We start from the raw sequence: 13,323 nt of genomic DNA, 5'->3' as shown, positions 1-13,323 counted from the left end.
CACTCAGATGGAGAGCATGTCGGATAAACGAGCGGTTATATAGGAGAGAAGTAGGTACACATCTAGACAGCATTAGAGCACAATGATAGCGTACCCATGTTGCGCTTCCACTGATATTTGGTCCTTCCGTTTTATTAATAGAAGCATGGCGGCACCTCGACCTCTTCGTGCTGTGGAGCAGGTATTTCAGGACAAGGCGGTGTTTGCTGGGCTGCAGGAAGTAGTTGCATCGACTAGCGAGTTTTTGGACTGCTCGGTGGAGCTGACGCTCGCGGCGGCGTGCAAGATCGGCTCGCGGAAGCTGCTGGATCGGATCTGGGAAAGTTGCCCACTTGAAATTAATGCCAGCACTCCCAGTGCGTGGTCCGTCCGCAATTATCTTCGCACAGATCGCCACTACTTGCAGTTCCAGTTCCGGCAGTCTCTGCTGGAAATTGTGAGCACTGCGTGTCAGTACCCGGATCTGGAGAGGTGGCTGTTCGAACACTGCGCGGATTGCGACGTGCCTGTCGAAGTGGTAGAGAAGGCTGCAGAGCTCGGCAAGCTGGACTTGTTGAAGTTTTTCCTCATGGTCTCAACGGGACGAGAGAAACTCGACGGTGGTGGGAGACACGCCGTCCACTGGGGAGGGCAAGATGCTGAGAAAGCTGCTAGGAACGGACACAGCAACGTCGCCTGGTGGTTGTTGACCCACCTCGTGACATGGGGGGTATCATGAGCGCGGCTGTAAGAAGTGGTGACGTTCCGCTAATGGAGTGGCTGATGCGCAATGATTTCGACCGGCACCTCGATGAAAATCCAACAATTGGTGCTGCTGCTGGTACTGACAGTCTTCCGGTGGTCAAGTGGATGTACGAGCACGGATTCACGGAAGATGGAGCAATGGCGATGACAGACGCTGCAACCTGGAGATGGTATCCTGGCTGCTCGGCCACAGAATTGGGTACGATGCGCACGACGCTTTCGACTCTGCCATCCTTAACCAGTGCCTCGACACTGCGAAAGTGCTAGAGGCTCACTCCGATCTAATGGACGGTGGTCATTGCTACAACGATGCACTGCTGAATGTTGCTGGAAGCGGAGAACTGGAATCGGCAAAGTGGCTATTCAATCAATTCTCCGACGACCCGGACGTTGATTTGTTTGCACCTGTACACGTCTTCACGGGAGAGCCGAGCACGGTACTCGACGCTGCCGCCTACAACGGCAATCTCGCTATGGTGCAGTATTTCCACCAGCTTGACCTGGACATAAAAGCTCTGAAAGACAAACAAAGAACTGTTGGGAAAGCACAACGGAAAGGAGGCACCTGGAGTGGTCGCGGTATAACTTGTACTGCAGATGCTATGGACTTCGCTGCTAGCGCTGGAAATCTTGAAATCGTGCAGTATCTGCATCACAACCGGTCCGAGGGCTGCACTGTTGACGCTATGGATTCTGCGGCGACAGAGGACAACCTTGAAACGGTTCAATGGCTTCATGAAAATCGGACGGAAGGATGCACAGACGAAGCTATGGACACTGCTGCAGCCAAAGGACATTTAGATATGGTCAAGTGGTTGCATGAAAATCACAACGGGACACAGCGCAAAATGGCCATCTCCATGTTGTCAAGTGGCTGAGCAAAGAGCGCAACGAAGGATGTACGACGACGGCGATGGATGCAGCGGCAACAAACGGACACTTGGATGTCGTGAAATGGCTACACCACCATCGACTTGAAGGTTGCAGCACGGAGGCGATTAATGGTGCTGCCGCGCAAGGTCATTTGAAAGTTGTTCAATGGCTACACAAGAATCGAAGCGAGGGCTGGATAAGTGACGCCTTGAGCAGAGCCGCCAGGGGCAGCCACTTTGAGGTGCTGTTATTTTTGCATTCCCAGCGAACTGAGGATTACAGCTACAACTTGGTGGATATATTAAATCGTCGTGACAACTTCGACGATATGGTGCTTCTTCCAGAAATTCTGGCGTGGGGGTCTGCCGCCTTGAAAAACATTGAGTTGGCGCCCTTGTAAAATGCACGCACCCACTGGGGAAGAAATGGTGTTGTTTTGGTTTCGAGTAGTGTTGAAATATGTGGAAACTTTCAATATATTTTGGCAACGGACCTGGCATTTTGCCACTCCACCCCTCGGTACTCGAACCGTGTGATCGCTTCGAGCCACGGTTACCACTGCCTCGTGTTGGGGTTCCGTTGCTGTTGCTGCTGCGGCTGCTGGCCCATTCCTTGCCACTGGAGGCCCTGGAAGCGATTCTGCTGCTGCTGTTGCTGCTGCTGCATGCCGCCCTGGGGCTGGCCCATTCCCATGTGCATCTGACTAATGTTCATGCCGCTAGGACCTCGAGGAGCCATGGGCGACGGGCCGCCAGAACCCATCGGGTTGAAGCCTCCTTGAGCTCCGTACGCTCCAGCATGGTTCGTAGTCGGCGACAAGCCTCGGGGTCCGTTGTTTGCACCCATATTGGCGGCGATAGGCGTCGGTCGCATGTGCGCGGTGTTGTTGCCGGCAAACACATCGAACGGAGCAGCACCCGGCGGCTAGAGAAACAACAAAGATACACAAATCAGTCTCGGCATAGCATACGGCGAACCCGTCAGAAGCACTAACACTTACCGGCGGGACTGGAGAGGGAGCTGAAGGAGCCTGTGGCGTCTGTGCGGGCACCGGGTCCGACAGCTGCAATGGAACACAAAATGCACAACAATCTGTAAGTTCCACACCTTCATCAACCTTTTATAATCCAACAAACTGCACGCACCAGACCAACCAGGTCGTTGTTGAAAGTCTTCTGCGCCACTTGAGGCTCCTCCCGCTTGGCTGTAACAGATGACGGTCATTCACCACCAGCATATTAGTGAAACTAATAAGACTAACACATTCTCGAATCAATAGCAGTGCGTACCAGGCGACGGAGGGAGTTCCGACGTCTCAATGAGGTCTGGCTGCTCCACTTGGGCCTTGGGGGTCTCCGTCCTCTCGGGTGGACGCGTCGAGCTCTCGCGCTGCATCCTCGAGATCTTGCAGATGACGAGGCCGTTGAAGTCCGGCACCGGGTCCGCGTCGTTCACGACATCCAGCCACACTGCACAAGTACCAGGTCAGCTCTCGTTGCGATTGCTCTCCAAGTGTAGGTGGGTTCGCGACCCTAATCCCGCACCGTAAGTGCCCTCGAACGCCGTTTTGAAGCGGAAGTGGAAGTCGCCAGGCAGAGGGAAGCTCTAAACACACGAAATAAGAGCAAATATGGCGTTAGTGAGGCTCGCAGAGACCCCTCCCTAGGTGGAATATAAGAGTGCACCTTCTTGACGTGCTGCAGCCGCAGCTGGTCCACGCGCGGCAGCGGCACCACGTTCAGGTGGTCGGACGAATCCCCGTCCTCCGGCACGAAGTAGTTAAGCATCCCCTCCATGGTCGCACCGCAGCAAGCAGGCTGTTACGCGGCGGCGGTAATTGGCTTCTTCCCACAGCACTATCTATATACGTCACGGCCCTAGAAAACGCCAGTGTAAGACCGAACATACAATAACCGACTAAATCGCATAGCCTAAATAGTCAAGAATGCTCTAAAATAACCTCTATAATTTAGACTGAAACATACACTTGATAGTATTGAAGCAGCTTGGTTTCCGTTCTGTACTGTACTACAATGCTGTGTACCACACCACTCGTTCCCTCGCGCTAAGAACCTCCTTAGTGACATTTGACACCAAACAAACAATAGCAATGAGCAGCATAACGCCGGCCAAGCAGGTGAACACGGACGCGCTGCAGGCGGCCATGGACGCGCGCCAGCAGCAGCGCGAGGCCGCCAAGAAGAGCGAAAACTCCGAGTCCAAGCATGAGGACGGCGACTCTGAGGAAGAGGAGGAAGAAGAGCGGCCGATTGCGACGCTCTCCAGCTGCGTGGACCTGGACGCCATCGAGGACGACGAGCTCTACTACGTGGGGACGGCGGGCGTGAAGGTCACGCACCTGGACGCAATCGACAAGCTCGCGGGGCTGCAGCGGCTGCACGTGCGCTCGAACCTGCTGCGCTCCATGGCGAGCGTGGCGACGCTGACGCGTCTGGAGCATCTGGAGCTGTACGACAACCAGATCCAGGCCATCGAGGGCCTCACGAGCCTCACGGGGCTCAAGGTGCTGGACCTGTCGTTCAACGAGATCCGCGTGATTCCCGATCTGAGCCACCTGACGCAGCTGGAGGAGCTCTACGTGGCTAACAACAAGCTCAAGAAGATCTCGGGCATCGAGAGCCTCAAGACGCTCAAGAAGCTGGACCTCGGAGCCAACCGCCTGCGCACCATTGAAGGGCTGGAGGGGCTGACGGAGCTGGAGCAGCTCTGGTTGGGCAAGAACAAGATCACGGCCATCCAGGGACTGGAGAAGCTCGCCAAGTTGAAGATCATCAGTGTGCAGAGCAACCGCGTGACGGTTATCAAGGGGCTGGACAACAATTTGGCGCTGGAGGAGCTGTATTTGAGTCATAACGGCATTGAGAAGATCGAGAACGTGGAGCATTTGGTAGGATGCTGTAGATTGAGCTCTGAAGGGATTAGTTTGTGGAGCTAACTGGTTCTTTGGGTTGTTTTGTAGACGAACCTGACGACGATGGATCTGGCTGGCAACCGCATCTCGGCTATTCCGACCGGACTGGCGCCTCTTACGCAGCTGGAAGACTTCTGGCTGAATGATAACCACGTCGCACATTACGCCGATGTGGAACACTTGGTACCGCTTGCTGGTCTGCGCACGCTCTACTTGGAGCGTAACCCTATCGCTCAAGACTTTGAGTACCGGAAAAAGCTGGAGGAACTGCTGCCGGAGCTGGACCAAATTGACGCTACGCCGACGACGAAGGCGAGGCAAGGGCGCATGTAAGTGGCGCTTAGCGTCCTAAATTCTGGGTGTTGATGAACAAAATGCAACTGTGAGCTGGTAATTTCATGCCAGGTGAAGAAGGTGAAACTTCATGCCAGTGTAGTTGTGTTCGTATCGGCAGGTTTGTTAATCCTCGCCTTGGCTGATTGCAAAATTTGTCTCCAAGGCATCGCAGACCCTTGCTGTTCAGGTGCCTTCGGTTGTTTCGGCTGCTCGCTGACACTGTGAGTGAAGGGCTTGCCATTCGTGACGTAGATCTTGGCAGGTGGCGGGTGAATGCTGCAGCTGATCACGATGCAGATCGTGCACATCCCATTCAGCACAACCATCCACGACCCGCAGTGCAGACACCGTTGTCCACGAAACTTGCCTTTGTACAACGGCACAACCATGACTCCTGCCATCGCGAGGCATGCAAGTACGGTAGGTACAATCCACGCGGTAGGCCGATCTTGGGGAGTGGGTGTCGACCGAAGATGCAGCACCTCACTGAACGTGTCGGGAGGGTCCTCACTCTCCGTTATGGTCACCGAGCAGTCCACAACGCTCCGCCAATACTCCACTCCGAAATTTGAAGAACGCTCGATCACAGTGAGGTCCAGGGTGTACCCACTCAAATACGTTGACAGGTTTCGTGTCGGCATGGGGCACTCGATGATTGTGTCGTCGTCGAGAGTATTGCGCCGGGCAAACCGATACGTCCGTCGACCTTTGCTCACACTCAGTCGTTGCAGATCGTTCAGCGGACACGACAAATTCCACGTCTCGTCGGCCCCAGTAAGAGGCACAGGCGTGGAGCAGCACTGCAAGCAGTACTGACGGCTCATCAGACTCGGATCTGTGAACTGAGTCTCGAACGAGTAATCCTTGTGGAAACCAGCACTCGCGTTCAAGTCCTTGCACCCGTTGAGAGCAAACCCAGCATAGCATTGCTGCAGCAAAACTCGCACTGTTGTCGCTGTATCCAGCGACTGAATCGCCCCGTAGATCCCATACGTGGCCTGACCAAACCGATCCCAAAGCTCAGCACGGGTAGAAGAAACAAGAGTTCGTATCGAACTATCCGTACCTTTACCGAACTTGCTGCCGCCAACACGATGAAGCTCGAGGCTGCAAGCAACACGAAGCAAACCCACGCATTCCGCATTGCTCGCCCCCAATGCACAACTAAAAATATGGGATACAGCAAGTGAGAAACTGTCGGGAGATGTAAAGAATCAAAAATGCATATGCATCGCGCATATTTCTATGTATTGGTTGGGGGGTGAATGGCGAAGCGAAGTTACCGAGGTGCTTTTCGCATCGAAAACGAGGACAGGCAAACGTCTGCAAAAACGTCCGAGTCGGGCTGCCAATTCATATTTTTCACATCCACCAAAGCTGTCCCTCCCATCAAAATAACACGACGAATCCCCCTCCTTCCTGCTCCGCCATCTCTTCTCGCCTCACCTCGCTATCCCCCGCTAAATACCCTTCGAACCGGGTCGTGGCGAGCTTGCGGCTAGCACTATTGCGCTTGTGATGGCTTCACACGACTGAGCCGAATAATCTAAGCAAGTAGCACTTGACAGCACCATCACGAGACGGCCAACCTGCGCTAGCACACAGCTGCGCGCTCTCTACTACGACTGTCCAGTCGGCGGTTGACTGGGTGTCGGTGTCGGTGCTGTCGTCGTCGTCGTCGTCGTGTCATTTACTGGTGCCGGTTGTGCCGCTGACTGCAAGTAGCTTTCGGGGATCAGCTCGTCCACAGGCACTGGGGCGGGCGCCGCTACAGTTTCAGCTCCTGAGCTGGCAGGCGCAGGCACGGTTGTCGTTCCCGAAGGCGGCGGCGAAGGCTCCTCATCAGATCCGTCAACAGGAAGACCCACGTCGATATCAAACTCCACTAGCATTGAAGACGGGTTCTGCACGCTCGCGTTCGCAAGCGACTCGCCCTGAGCAAGCAGTCGGAGGCTTTCGTCCAATGCGGTAGATGATGAGCCATTAGCCTCGCTGAAAACAGCGCTGTCGCCACCGTTATGCTGCCGAGCAATGGCAGCACGCTGCTTGTCAAACTCCTCCATCTTCTTGCGGAAACGCTCGATTTCACGCTGGTGCTTTTCCTCCTCACTACGGATTGCAGCTTCCAGGGACGACTCCCGCTCGTCAAACGAAGTCCGCGCGATTTTCAGTCGGTCTTCAAGCTGGTGAATCTGCTGAACGTAGGAAGGGTCGGCGATCGAGCCCATTGACACTCCCCGTGCCCGCATCTCCAAAATATTCAGCAGCGCCTCCTTCGTCAGCGTCGACTCACTACCAGCGTGCGGGAGGCCAGGGCGTGGCGGCGACCGACCGACTTCGGAGCCAGGGAACGATGACAGCGCACTGGTACTGCTACTAGTACTCAGTGGGGGGACAGAAACACCCCCATCCAGCACCATTACCGTAGACGACGGGTCACTGAGAGCGGCAGGGTTCAATTGCTCCTGACCAGCCACAGACGCACCCGTGGTAGCTCCTGCGGCGCCGCTTGTGCCGAGCACGCTCTGAAGCACGGATGCCGGTACTCCCGAGGCGGAGGTGCTGGACGCACTCGCTGAACGCTCCAATGCCGCAGCACCCATGAGATAAGCTTGCTGCTGATACGAACCAGGCGGTGGTACATGGACAAACGACATCTTGGACACGTTAGGAATCGGCTTGGACGAGAACGAATGCGGCTCCGGCGCTTCCTCCCACACATCTTCCTGCACGTCCGAAAGGTTGTTGATCTTGCCCTCGGTCACAAGGAAACGGATGGAGTCGGCAATGTCTTCAAGGTCCGGCTCGAGAATCCCCACGTCCACAGCCAATTCACACGCGACTTCGTGCGTGCTGTCAGCGAACAAGTTAAACGGAAATTTGATTTCCTTTGATTTGCCGTCGATCATGATGCGCAGATTCAGTAGGATGCTGTGCTCATTGTCCGGGTCTTTGGCAGCCTTAATCTCATGCCGCTTTACTCGCTTTCTTGCAGTCGCGTTGCTAGCCGTCTGCTGAGGCACCTGGGGAGGAGGTGGTGGAGATGGCTGACTGGCCACAGGGGCATTTTCCGCCACAGCGTTAGCAGCAGCCACTGCTGCAGCCACGTCAGCTGCTCCATGGATACTGGCACGGCGGACGAGGTTCGTTTGAGGCTGCACATCACGTTCAGGAAGCTGCATTGCTGGAACCTGAGCCTGAGGAGCTTGAGACGGCGTCAAAAGCCCCGGGGCTGAATTGGGCGGCTCGACCTTCGGTACATCCACCGGGGCCACTGAAGGCTGCCCTGCAAAAGATTGCGAGTGCTCCGGAGTTTGTTTACCGTTTGCCACAGGCGACTCCGCGGGACTTTCAGCATACTCCGGTGTCACGTCATTCTCCAAATCCAGTCGTTGCCCTCTTCCACCCATGATGTTTATCCTCGTGTTCTGAATGGCGCTCTCAGTTCCAGGCAGCGTAGCGAGGAACTGGTCCACATGTGAATCGGCGTTCTTCTTGCCCGATGACAGCGGTTCATCACCACTAACCATTTCACTGATAACCGGCTGAGAGGGCGAATGGGCCAACGTTGGAGCCGCTTCTGCCTGAGCGACCGGCACTTGAGCAGGCGTTGCTGCTGGTGCTGGTGCTGCTGGTGCTGCTGGTGCTGCTGGTGCTGGTGCTGCTGGTGCCACTGCAGGCGGCGGTGCTGCTATCACGGTCGCTGTTGGGGCCGCTTCGGGAGTTGGAGAAGGTGGCTGAGTAATGCTGTCACGAGGAGGCACAACCGGGGGCATTTGAATTATTCGATGAGTTCCAGCAGTCTTCTCCTCCGCAGCAGCATCCGGGGAAGGTGCCGACGCACTGCCAGCACTACCCGGCGCACTACCACTGTTGGAGGACGCCGCCGACATCTCCTCCGGTTCCAACGACAACGACGGGAACTGTTTCCGTCGGTCGCTGATGGCAACCTTCGATCCACTCTCCATGTTGAACTCCACCGAGAACGACTCCTCCGCCACCTTCTCCAGTCGCTGCTGCTCCTCCTTGCTCTCACGCTCCAGCTCGTCTTCATCCAAACACTCCACCATGTCATTGTCATCGTCCTGCACCTTGAGGAACGGGTGACCCAGCAGGTACTGCGCAGTCACGTCCACGAGCCCGTTTCCACGCGACAGACACAGCTCAATGAAATCCCGCGCCGCCTGACTCACCACGCGCTGCAATCCCTTGGGGCGAATACCCGCCGTCACCTTTTTGTAGATCTGCGCCGGGTTGATGCACTCCGAGTAGGGCACCTCCTTGGTCACCATCTCCAGCACGCACATACCGAACGCATAGATGTCCACCTTCTCGTCGTAACTCTCATCATACAGCTCGGGGGCCATGAACTCGGGCGTGCCCAGCACGCTCTGCGCCTTGGAGCGTTTGTCCACCGCCAGCTGCGTCGACAAGCCCAGGTCGCCAATGCGGAGGTCACCGGTATTACCGTTCACAAAGATATTGTCGCACTTGAGGTCGCGGTGGATGACCGGCGGGTTCTGGCTGTGCAGGTAGTGGAGCCCCTCGAGGATCTGGATGCACCAGCGCTTGATGATCTTCCACTTGATGAACTGCACGCGCTTGATGTAGGATTTCAGCGTGCCCGACGTCATGATCTCCGTGATGAACACGACCTGGTTCTTCTCCTTGGAGAACCACGAGCCGTAGAAGTTGATGATGTTCTTGTGCTCGAGCTTCTGCAGCAGCTGCACCTCCTGGATGATGCGCGTCTTCTCCGTGGACGGCAGCAGGCCAATGTCGATGGCGTTCCACGCCACGTCGATGCCCTGGTCCGTGTCGTACGCCTTGTAGACCGACTTGTACGCGCCCATGCCCAGCCGGATGTCGAAGCGGATGTAGCGCCCGCGGGGCGAGTGCTCCACGGGGCGGTCGCCCTCCTCACGCACGTACACGTCGCTCTCCTCCATGGCAATGCTACGAGGCTACAACTGCGGCTCCTGGACGCTATAGAGGTCGCTGGGGGCTCGAAGAACGCGCGCCTGAACGGTGGAGAGGAGGCGCGTGCTGCTAGGGGGTTGAAGGAGCCGGAAAGGGCCTGGGAGTGACGCTAGAAGCCGAGGAAAGTGCTGCGGGAGGCGAGTGGACGCTTTGACGAGAGGTAGCGGCGCGTGCACCGCTCGGACAGAGACCGCGCTTGCACCACGAGACGCGCCTGCTCCAGGCGCACGCGGGAAGCTGCTGCTCGCTGCTGTGGGGGACCGCGGGCTTGCTCGAGACGCTCGAGTCGGCGCGCTGCCTATGCCGCTTGGGTCTTCGCTCGTCGCTCTCTCCGCGCCCGCTGTTGGTCTCCGCTGATTTCACTTGAGTTGGTTATGTGGTATAGTGGAAGCGAGTGATCGGAGAAACATACACCAGGGGTAGGGGCCTAGATCCGAGCAATCATTTCAAGATGGCTACATATATATCGTAATGAAGCATAGATTCTCGACGGTTTCCAATATCGGATAGTGGCTGCGTTGACTCAAGACCATTCTACCAGTTTAGTTAGTGCGGAAGGGTGGCTGTGGGTGTATAAAGTGGATTGATGGACGGCATTGTTTCCCTGTTCATTGAAATCGCCCACCTACCGATCGAACAATGCAACCTTCAACGCGTTGATTTCGGATTGAGTTCTGTTGAAGGCGATTTCAATGAGAAAGCAACAACCTGCCACGCGTTGCAACCACGAATACCGACCTCGAGCGTTACCTTTTGCAAAAATGGGCCGCGAAAAATAGCACTTGCTGAGTCTTCTGATCACATTTGCGTTCATCCTGCACTACTCGACGGATGTCGTCGACACGGGTAGCCTCCACTCCTCTCAAGCCCGAAGGCGACACCGGTGCTGCAGCTTCTAAGAAGTTATCGAAATCTCGCGGGTTGAGTAATATTTTGAAGCAACTCGAAGATGACTGGAACCGCGTCCAAGTTGGTCGACAGGGCTCGTACTCCGTCGAGCGCCTCGAGAGTCTGGACCACTACTGCAAGACCACGTCGCCAACTCGTGTGTTACTGGTGTGCATACTCACTCCAATTCCAGCGCTTACGTTTGCGTTGCTGCTGGAATGTCTGCCGCTACGACCTCCGTCCGAAGGGTGGGCTGCCAATTGGATGTTCTGGATTCGCTTGAGCCTAATGGTGCTTGGATTAACCTTCGTTGGCGTCTCGGAACTGATTTTGTTTCTCCCAAACCTCGACTTCACGAATATCAAGCGGTTGATTGTGACCATCGGTGCCACAATTCCCTACATTGGAACTTGCCTACTAGCTGGGATATTCGGCGGCTTTCCCGTTCCGTTCGTGTGGCAGTATGGAGGAATGACCATGGTCGTATACATTGCTGCGATGATTTTGCTGGTGTTTGGCCGAGAACCGTTTAAAAAGAACTCGCCTTCCCGCCGCCATTTCCGACGATTTATTTATCATTTGTTCGCATACTGCGCTATGGTAGGGATTTACCCCCTTTTCGAAACAATTTATAAAGTTTTACCTGCGCAGTATCGAGTTGGCGCGTTGATAGTCCTGCCGATCTGGAAATTCGGGGCGAAGCATCTCGTGATGCGAGTCACACACGAGCTGGAGGACTTCATCCCCGAAATGGTGGCCTTTACAGTTGACTTCTTCAGTGCACTCTTTGTCTCTGTGTGCATCTCTTCAGGCGGATCCATTTACCTGTCTGTGCTGTTTATCGCAGGCGATGTGGGTCAAATATTGCTCGAGTTCCAAGAAGTGCGCACCAACGCAAAGGCTGTGCTGAAGCTGATCCGATTAAAAGTGGTCCCTAATTTCCAGCACAAAAGTGAAATCATCAAGAAATCAAGTACGGACAACAATTTGGTAGCAATGCTGCTTGCTGTGACCCGTAACCCTGAGGCATTCCACGTGGAATTGATGAAAGACGTGCGGCTTTGGGCCTGCCTGCCACATCCGTTGACGGAGGAAAGAGTAAAGAAACTCAAGTTGTTAAAAGTGGCGGGGGCCTACGTCGACAAAAAAATAATATCTAGACGGAGAACAAGTCGATTCCGGCAATATCGGCAATGGTTTGCCCCTCGAGTTGTGCAAACAGTGTCCGTTGTGCCACAACCGACTCCTTTTGACTCGATGAAAATGCAGGACCCAGCAGTGCAAAATGCTCTTGCAGAACCGTCACAGGCTTTCGTTCGCCAAGGGCTGCAGCTCCTATTCCACTGTGAATATCTGCTGCTAGTTGAATACGTCGAGTGCATTGTGCCTGTGATATTCGCGGTGTACAAGTCAGTTCTCGAGTACTTACCGAACATTGTATACTACCCTGGCGGGGCGGGTAACTGGGGTCACTCGGCGCTGATAAATATTTTCGTCTTCACCTCGTTGGAGGTTTCCTCACTACTGCTGCTTCATCGATTCTTACAGCGCAACTTCGCACTCTCCTCGCTCTACCAACTGGCGTTTGTGTTAGAGGCACAAATGTACCCGATCCAGGCGACCATTTTCCTGGAAATTGTCAACTTGCTGCAGTACAAGCTCGAGCATCTCGGTAAGAATTTGTGCGTGACGTGTTCAATGCACAACTCATAAAGTACTAACGTTCTGCTGTGATAGGCGCGGACTTTACGTTTCGTTTCGAGTGGCTTCGCGCTAAGACCCAATAGCTTTGTGGATTGGCAAATCAGGAACTTGCATTAAGAGGATCGACATGTTTTAGTGAGATCATGAACCTAATTGTTCAATGGCCCCTCCTGACCGTGGATCTCTACGCTGTACTCTCGTAGCCTCGCATAGCTCTCCGTCAGTGGCGCAGCGAGTGGAACAATGGCTTTTGTGGTCGCTGACACATCGAGGATACGTTTCTGTTGTCCCAAAATTTCCTGCATCAACTCACAAAGAAGCAGTTCTTGTGGAAAGCGACCAACACAAGTCACCAACATCTTCGTGGCTTCTCCAAACGCCATCATCGCGAGTTCGTCTGCGTTTTCGGTGGACTTGATGTACTCCACCACGTGGAGATTCATGGTTTGCGCTTTCGCTGGGAGTCTCTGGATCACGATAGGCGTGGCTTGAGCTTCATTCCCTTCGCGATTGGTCCATCTGTGGTGCAGTTGCGTGAGGGTCTTGAAATACTCGGTCATCATCGCGCGCGCAGCAGCGATGCGAGCAGCAGGAACATCTGACGAACGAATGCGCTTGATCCGTGTCACGGCCCTCGCCTCGGCCGCAGCTTTATCTTCTTCAGCATGTGCATGAATGCCTGAACTGCCATGATTCGTTTCATAGGCTTCTGGGATCCACGGACTTGTTGCCATGCAATCACACAACCTGTCGTCGATAGTCAAGATCACTTTTCGAGTTAGAATATACACCGGGCGGGACCTCTCTGCGATTATTGATCAAAGGTACTTACGCGACGAGTTGCCTAGGCAGTCGTCCTAGATGTT

The 13,323-nt window shown here is 54.9% G+C and overlaps 7 protein-coding genes across 7 annotated transcripts; 4 read left to right on the top strand and 3 right to left on the bottom strand.

Moving 5' to 3' along the window:
- Positions 1-145: 145 nt before the first annotated feature.
- PHYSODRAFT_300597 (hypothetical protein) lies at positions 146-1,263 on the top strand (the record flags this gene model as incomplete). The annotated part of the gene is made up of 3 exons (XM_009528331.1): positions 146-709; positions 831-1,220; positions 1,258-1,263. The coding sequence occupies 3 exons, from the start codon at positions 146-148 to the stop codon at positions 1,261-1,263; spliced, it is 960 nt and encodes a 319-aa protein (XP_009526626.1).
- An 83-nt stretch (positions 1,264-1,346) lies between these two features.
- Positions 1,347-1,804, top strand: PHYSODRAFT_420497 (hypothetical protein; the record flags this gene model as incomplete). The annotated part of the gene is made up of 2 exons (XM_009528330.1): positions 1,347-1,550; positions 1,616-1,804. Coding segments are annotated over 2 exons (393 nt in total), but the record flags the coding sequence as incomplete, so codon positions are not given.
- Positions 1,805-2,076: 272 nt separating this feature from the next.
- Positions 2,077-3,452, bottom strand: PHYSODRAFT_285950 (hypothetical protein). The gene is made up of 6 exons (XM_009528329.1): positions 3,303-3,452; positions 3,162-3,222; positions 2,907-3,086; positions 2,763-2,821; positions 2,618-2,680; positions 2,077-2,541 (listed from the first exon to the last, which is right to left on the bottom strand). Exons 1-6 carry the CDS (start codon positions 3,411-3,413, stop codon positions 2,170-2,172), a joined length of 846 nt encoding a protein of 281 aa, XP_009526624.1. The 5' UTR covers positions 3,414-3,452; the 3' UTR covers positions 2,077-2,169.
- Positions 3,453-3,781: 329 nt separating this feature from the next.
- Positions 3,782-4,882, top strand: PHYSODRAFT_502348 (hypothetical protein; the record flags this gene model as incomplete). The annotated part of the gene is made up of 2 exons (XM_009528328.1): positions 3,782-4,525; positions 4,598-4,882. 2 exons carry the CDS (start codon positions 3,782-3,784, stop codon positions 4,880-4,882), a joined length of 1,029 nt encoding a protein of 342 aa, XP_009526623.1.
- A 350-nt stretch (positions 4,883-5,232) lies between these two features.
- PHYSODRAFT_465958 (hypothetical protein) lies at positions 5,233-5,727 on the bottom strand (the record flags this gene model as incomplete). The annotated part of the gene is made up of 1 exon (XM_009528327.1): positions 5,233-5,727. A coding segment is annotated over one exon (495 nt), but the record flags the coding sequence as incomplete, so codon positions are not given.
- A 777-nt stretch (positions 5,728-6,504) lies between these two features.
- On the bottom strand, positions 6,505-9,834 carry PHYSODRAFT_502916 (hypothetical protein; the record flags this gene model as incomplete). Its single annotated transcript, XM_009528326.1, has 4 exons — positions 6,505-7,347; positions 7,408-7,932; positions 7,993-8,465; positions 8,739-9,834. 4 exons carry the CDS (start codon positions 9,832-9,834, stop codon positions 6,505-6,507), a joined length of 2,937 nt encoding a protein of 978 aa, XP_009526621.1.
- A 1,516-nt stretch (positions 9,835-11,350) lies between these two features.
- Positions 11,351-12,466, top strand: PHYSODRAFT_501466 (hypothetical protein; the record flags this gene model as incomplete). The annotated part of the gene is made up of 1 exon (XM_009528325.1): positions 11,351-12,466. The coding sequence occupies one exon, from the start codon at positions 11,351-11,353 to the stop codon at positions 12,464-12,466; it is 1,116 nt and encodes a 371-aa protein (XP_009526620.1).
- Between the last annotated feature and the right edge of the window lie 857 nt (positions 12,467-13,323).

This window comes from Phytophthora sojae, assembly GCF_000149755.1.
Source record: "Phytophthora sojae unplaced genomic scaffold PHYSOscaffold_4, whole genome shotgun sequence".
Taxonomy (NCBI): Eukaryota; Oomycota; class Peronosporomycetes; order Peronosporales; family Peronosporaceae; genus Phytophthora; species Phytophthora sojae.
This window is presented reverse-complemented; position numbering and strand designations above follow the sequence as displayed.

Bases quoted from the DNA above. Each gene is read 5' to 3' on its own strand.
- PHYSODRAFT_285950 (XM_009528329.1), bottom strand. From the start codon at position 3,413: ATGGAGGGGATGCTTAACTACTTCGTGCCGGAGGACGGGGATTCGTCC. The intron at 2,822-2,906 runs GTACGCACTGCT...CATCTGTTACAG, and splicing joins GGAACTCCCTCCGTCGCCTG to CCAAGCGGGAGGAGCCTCAA. The intron at 2,681-2,762 runs GTGCGTGCAGTT...GTTCCATTGCAG, and splicing joins ACAACGACCTGGTTGGTCTG to CTGTCGGACCCGGTGCCCGC.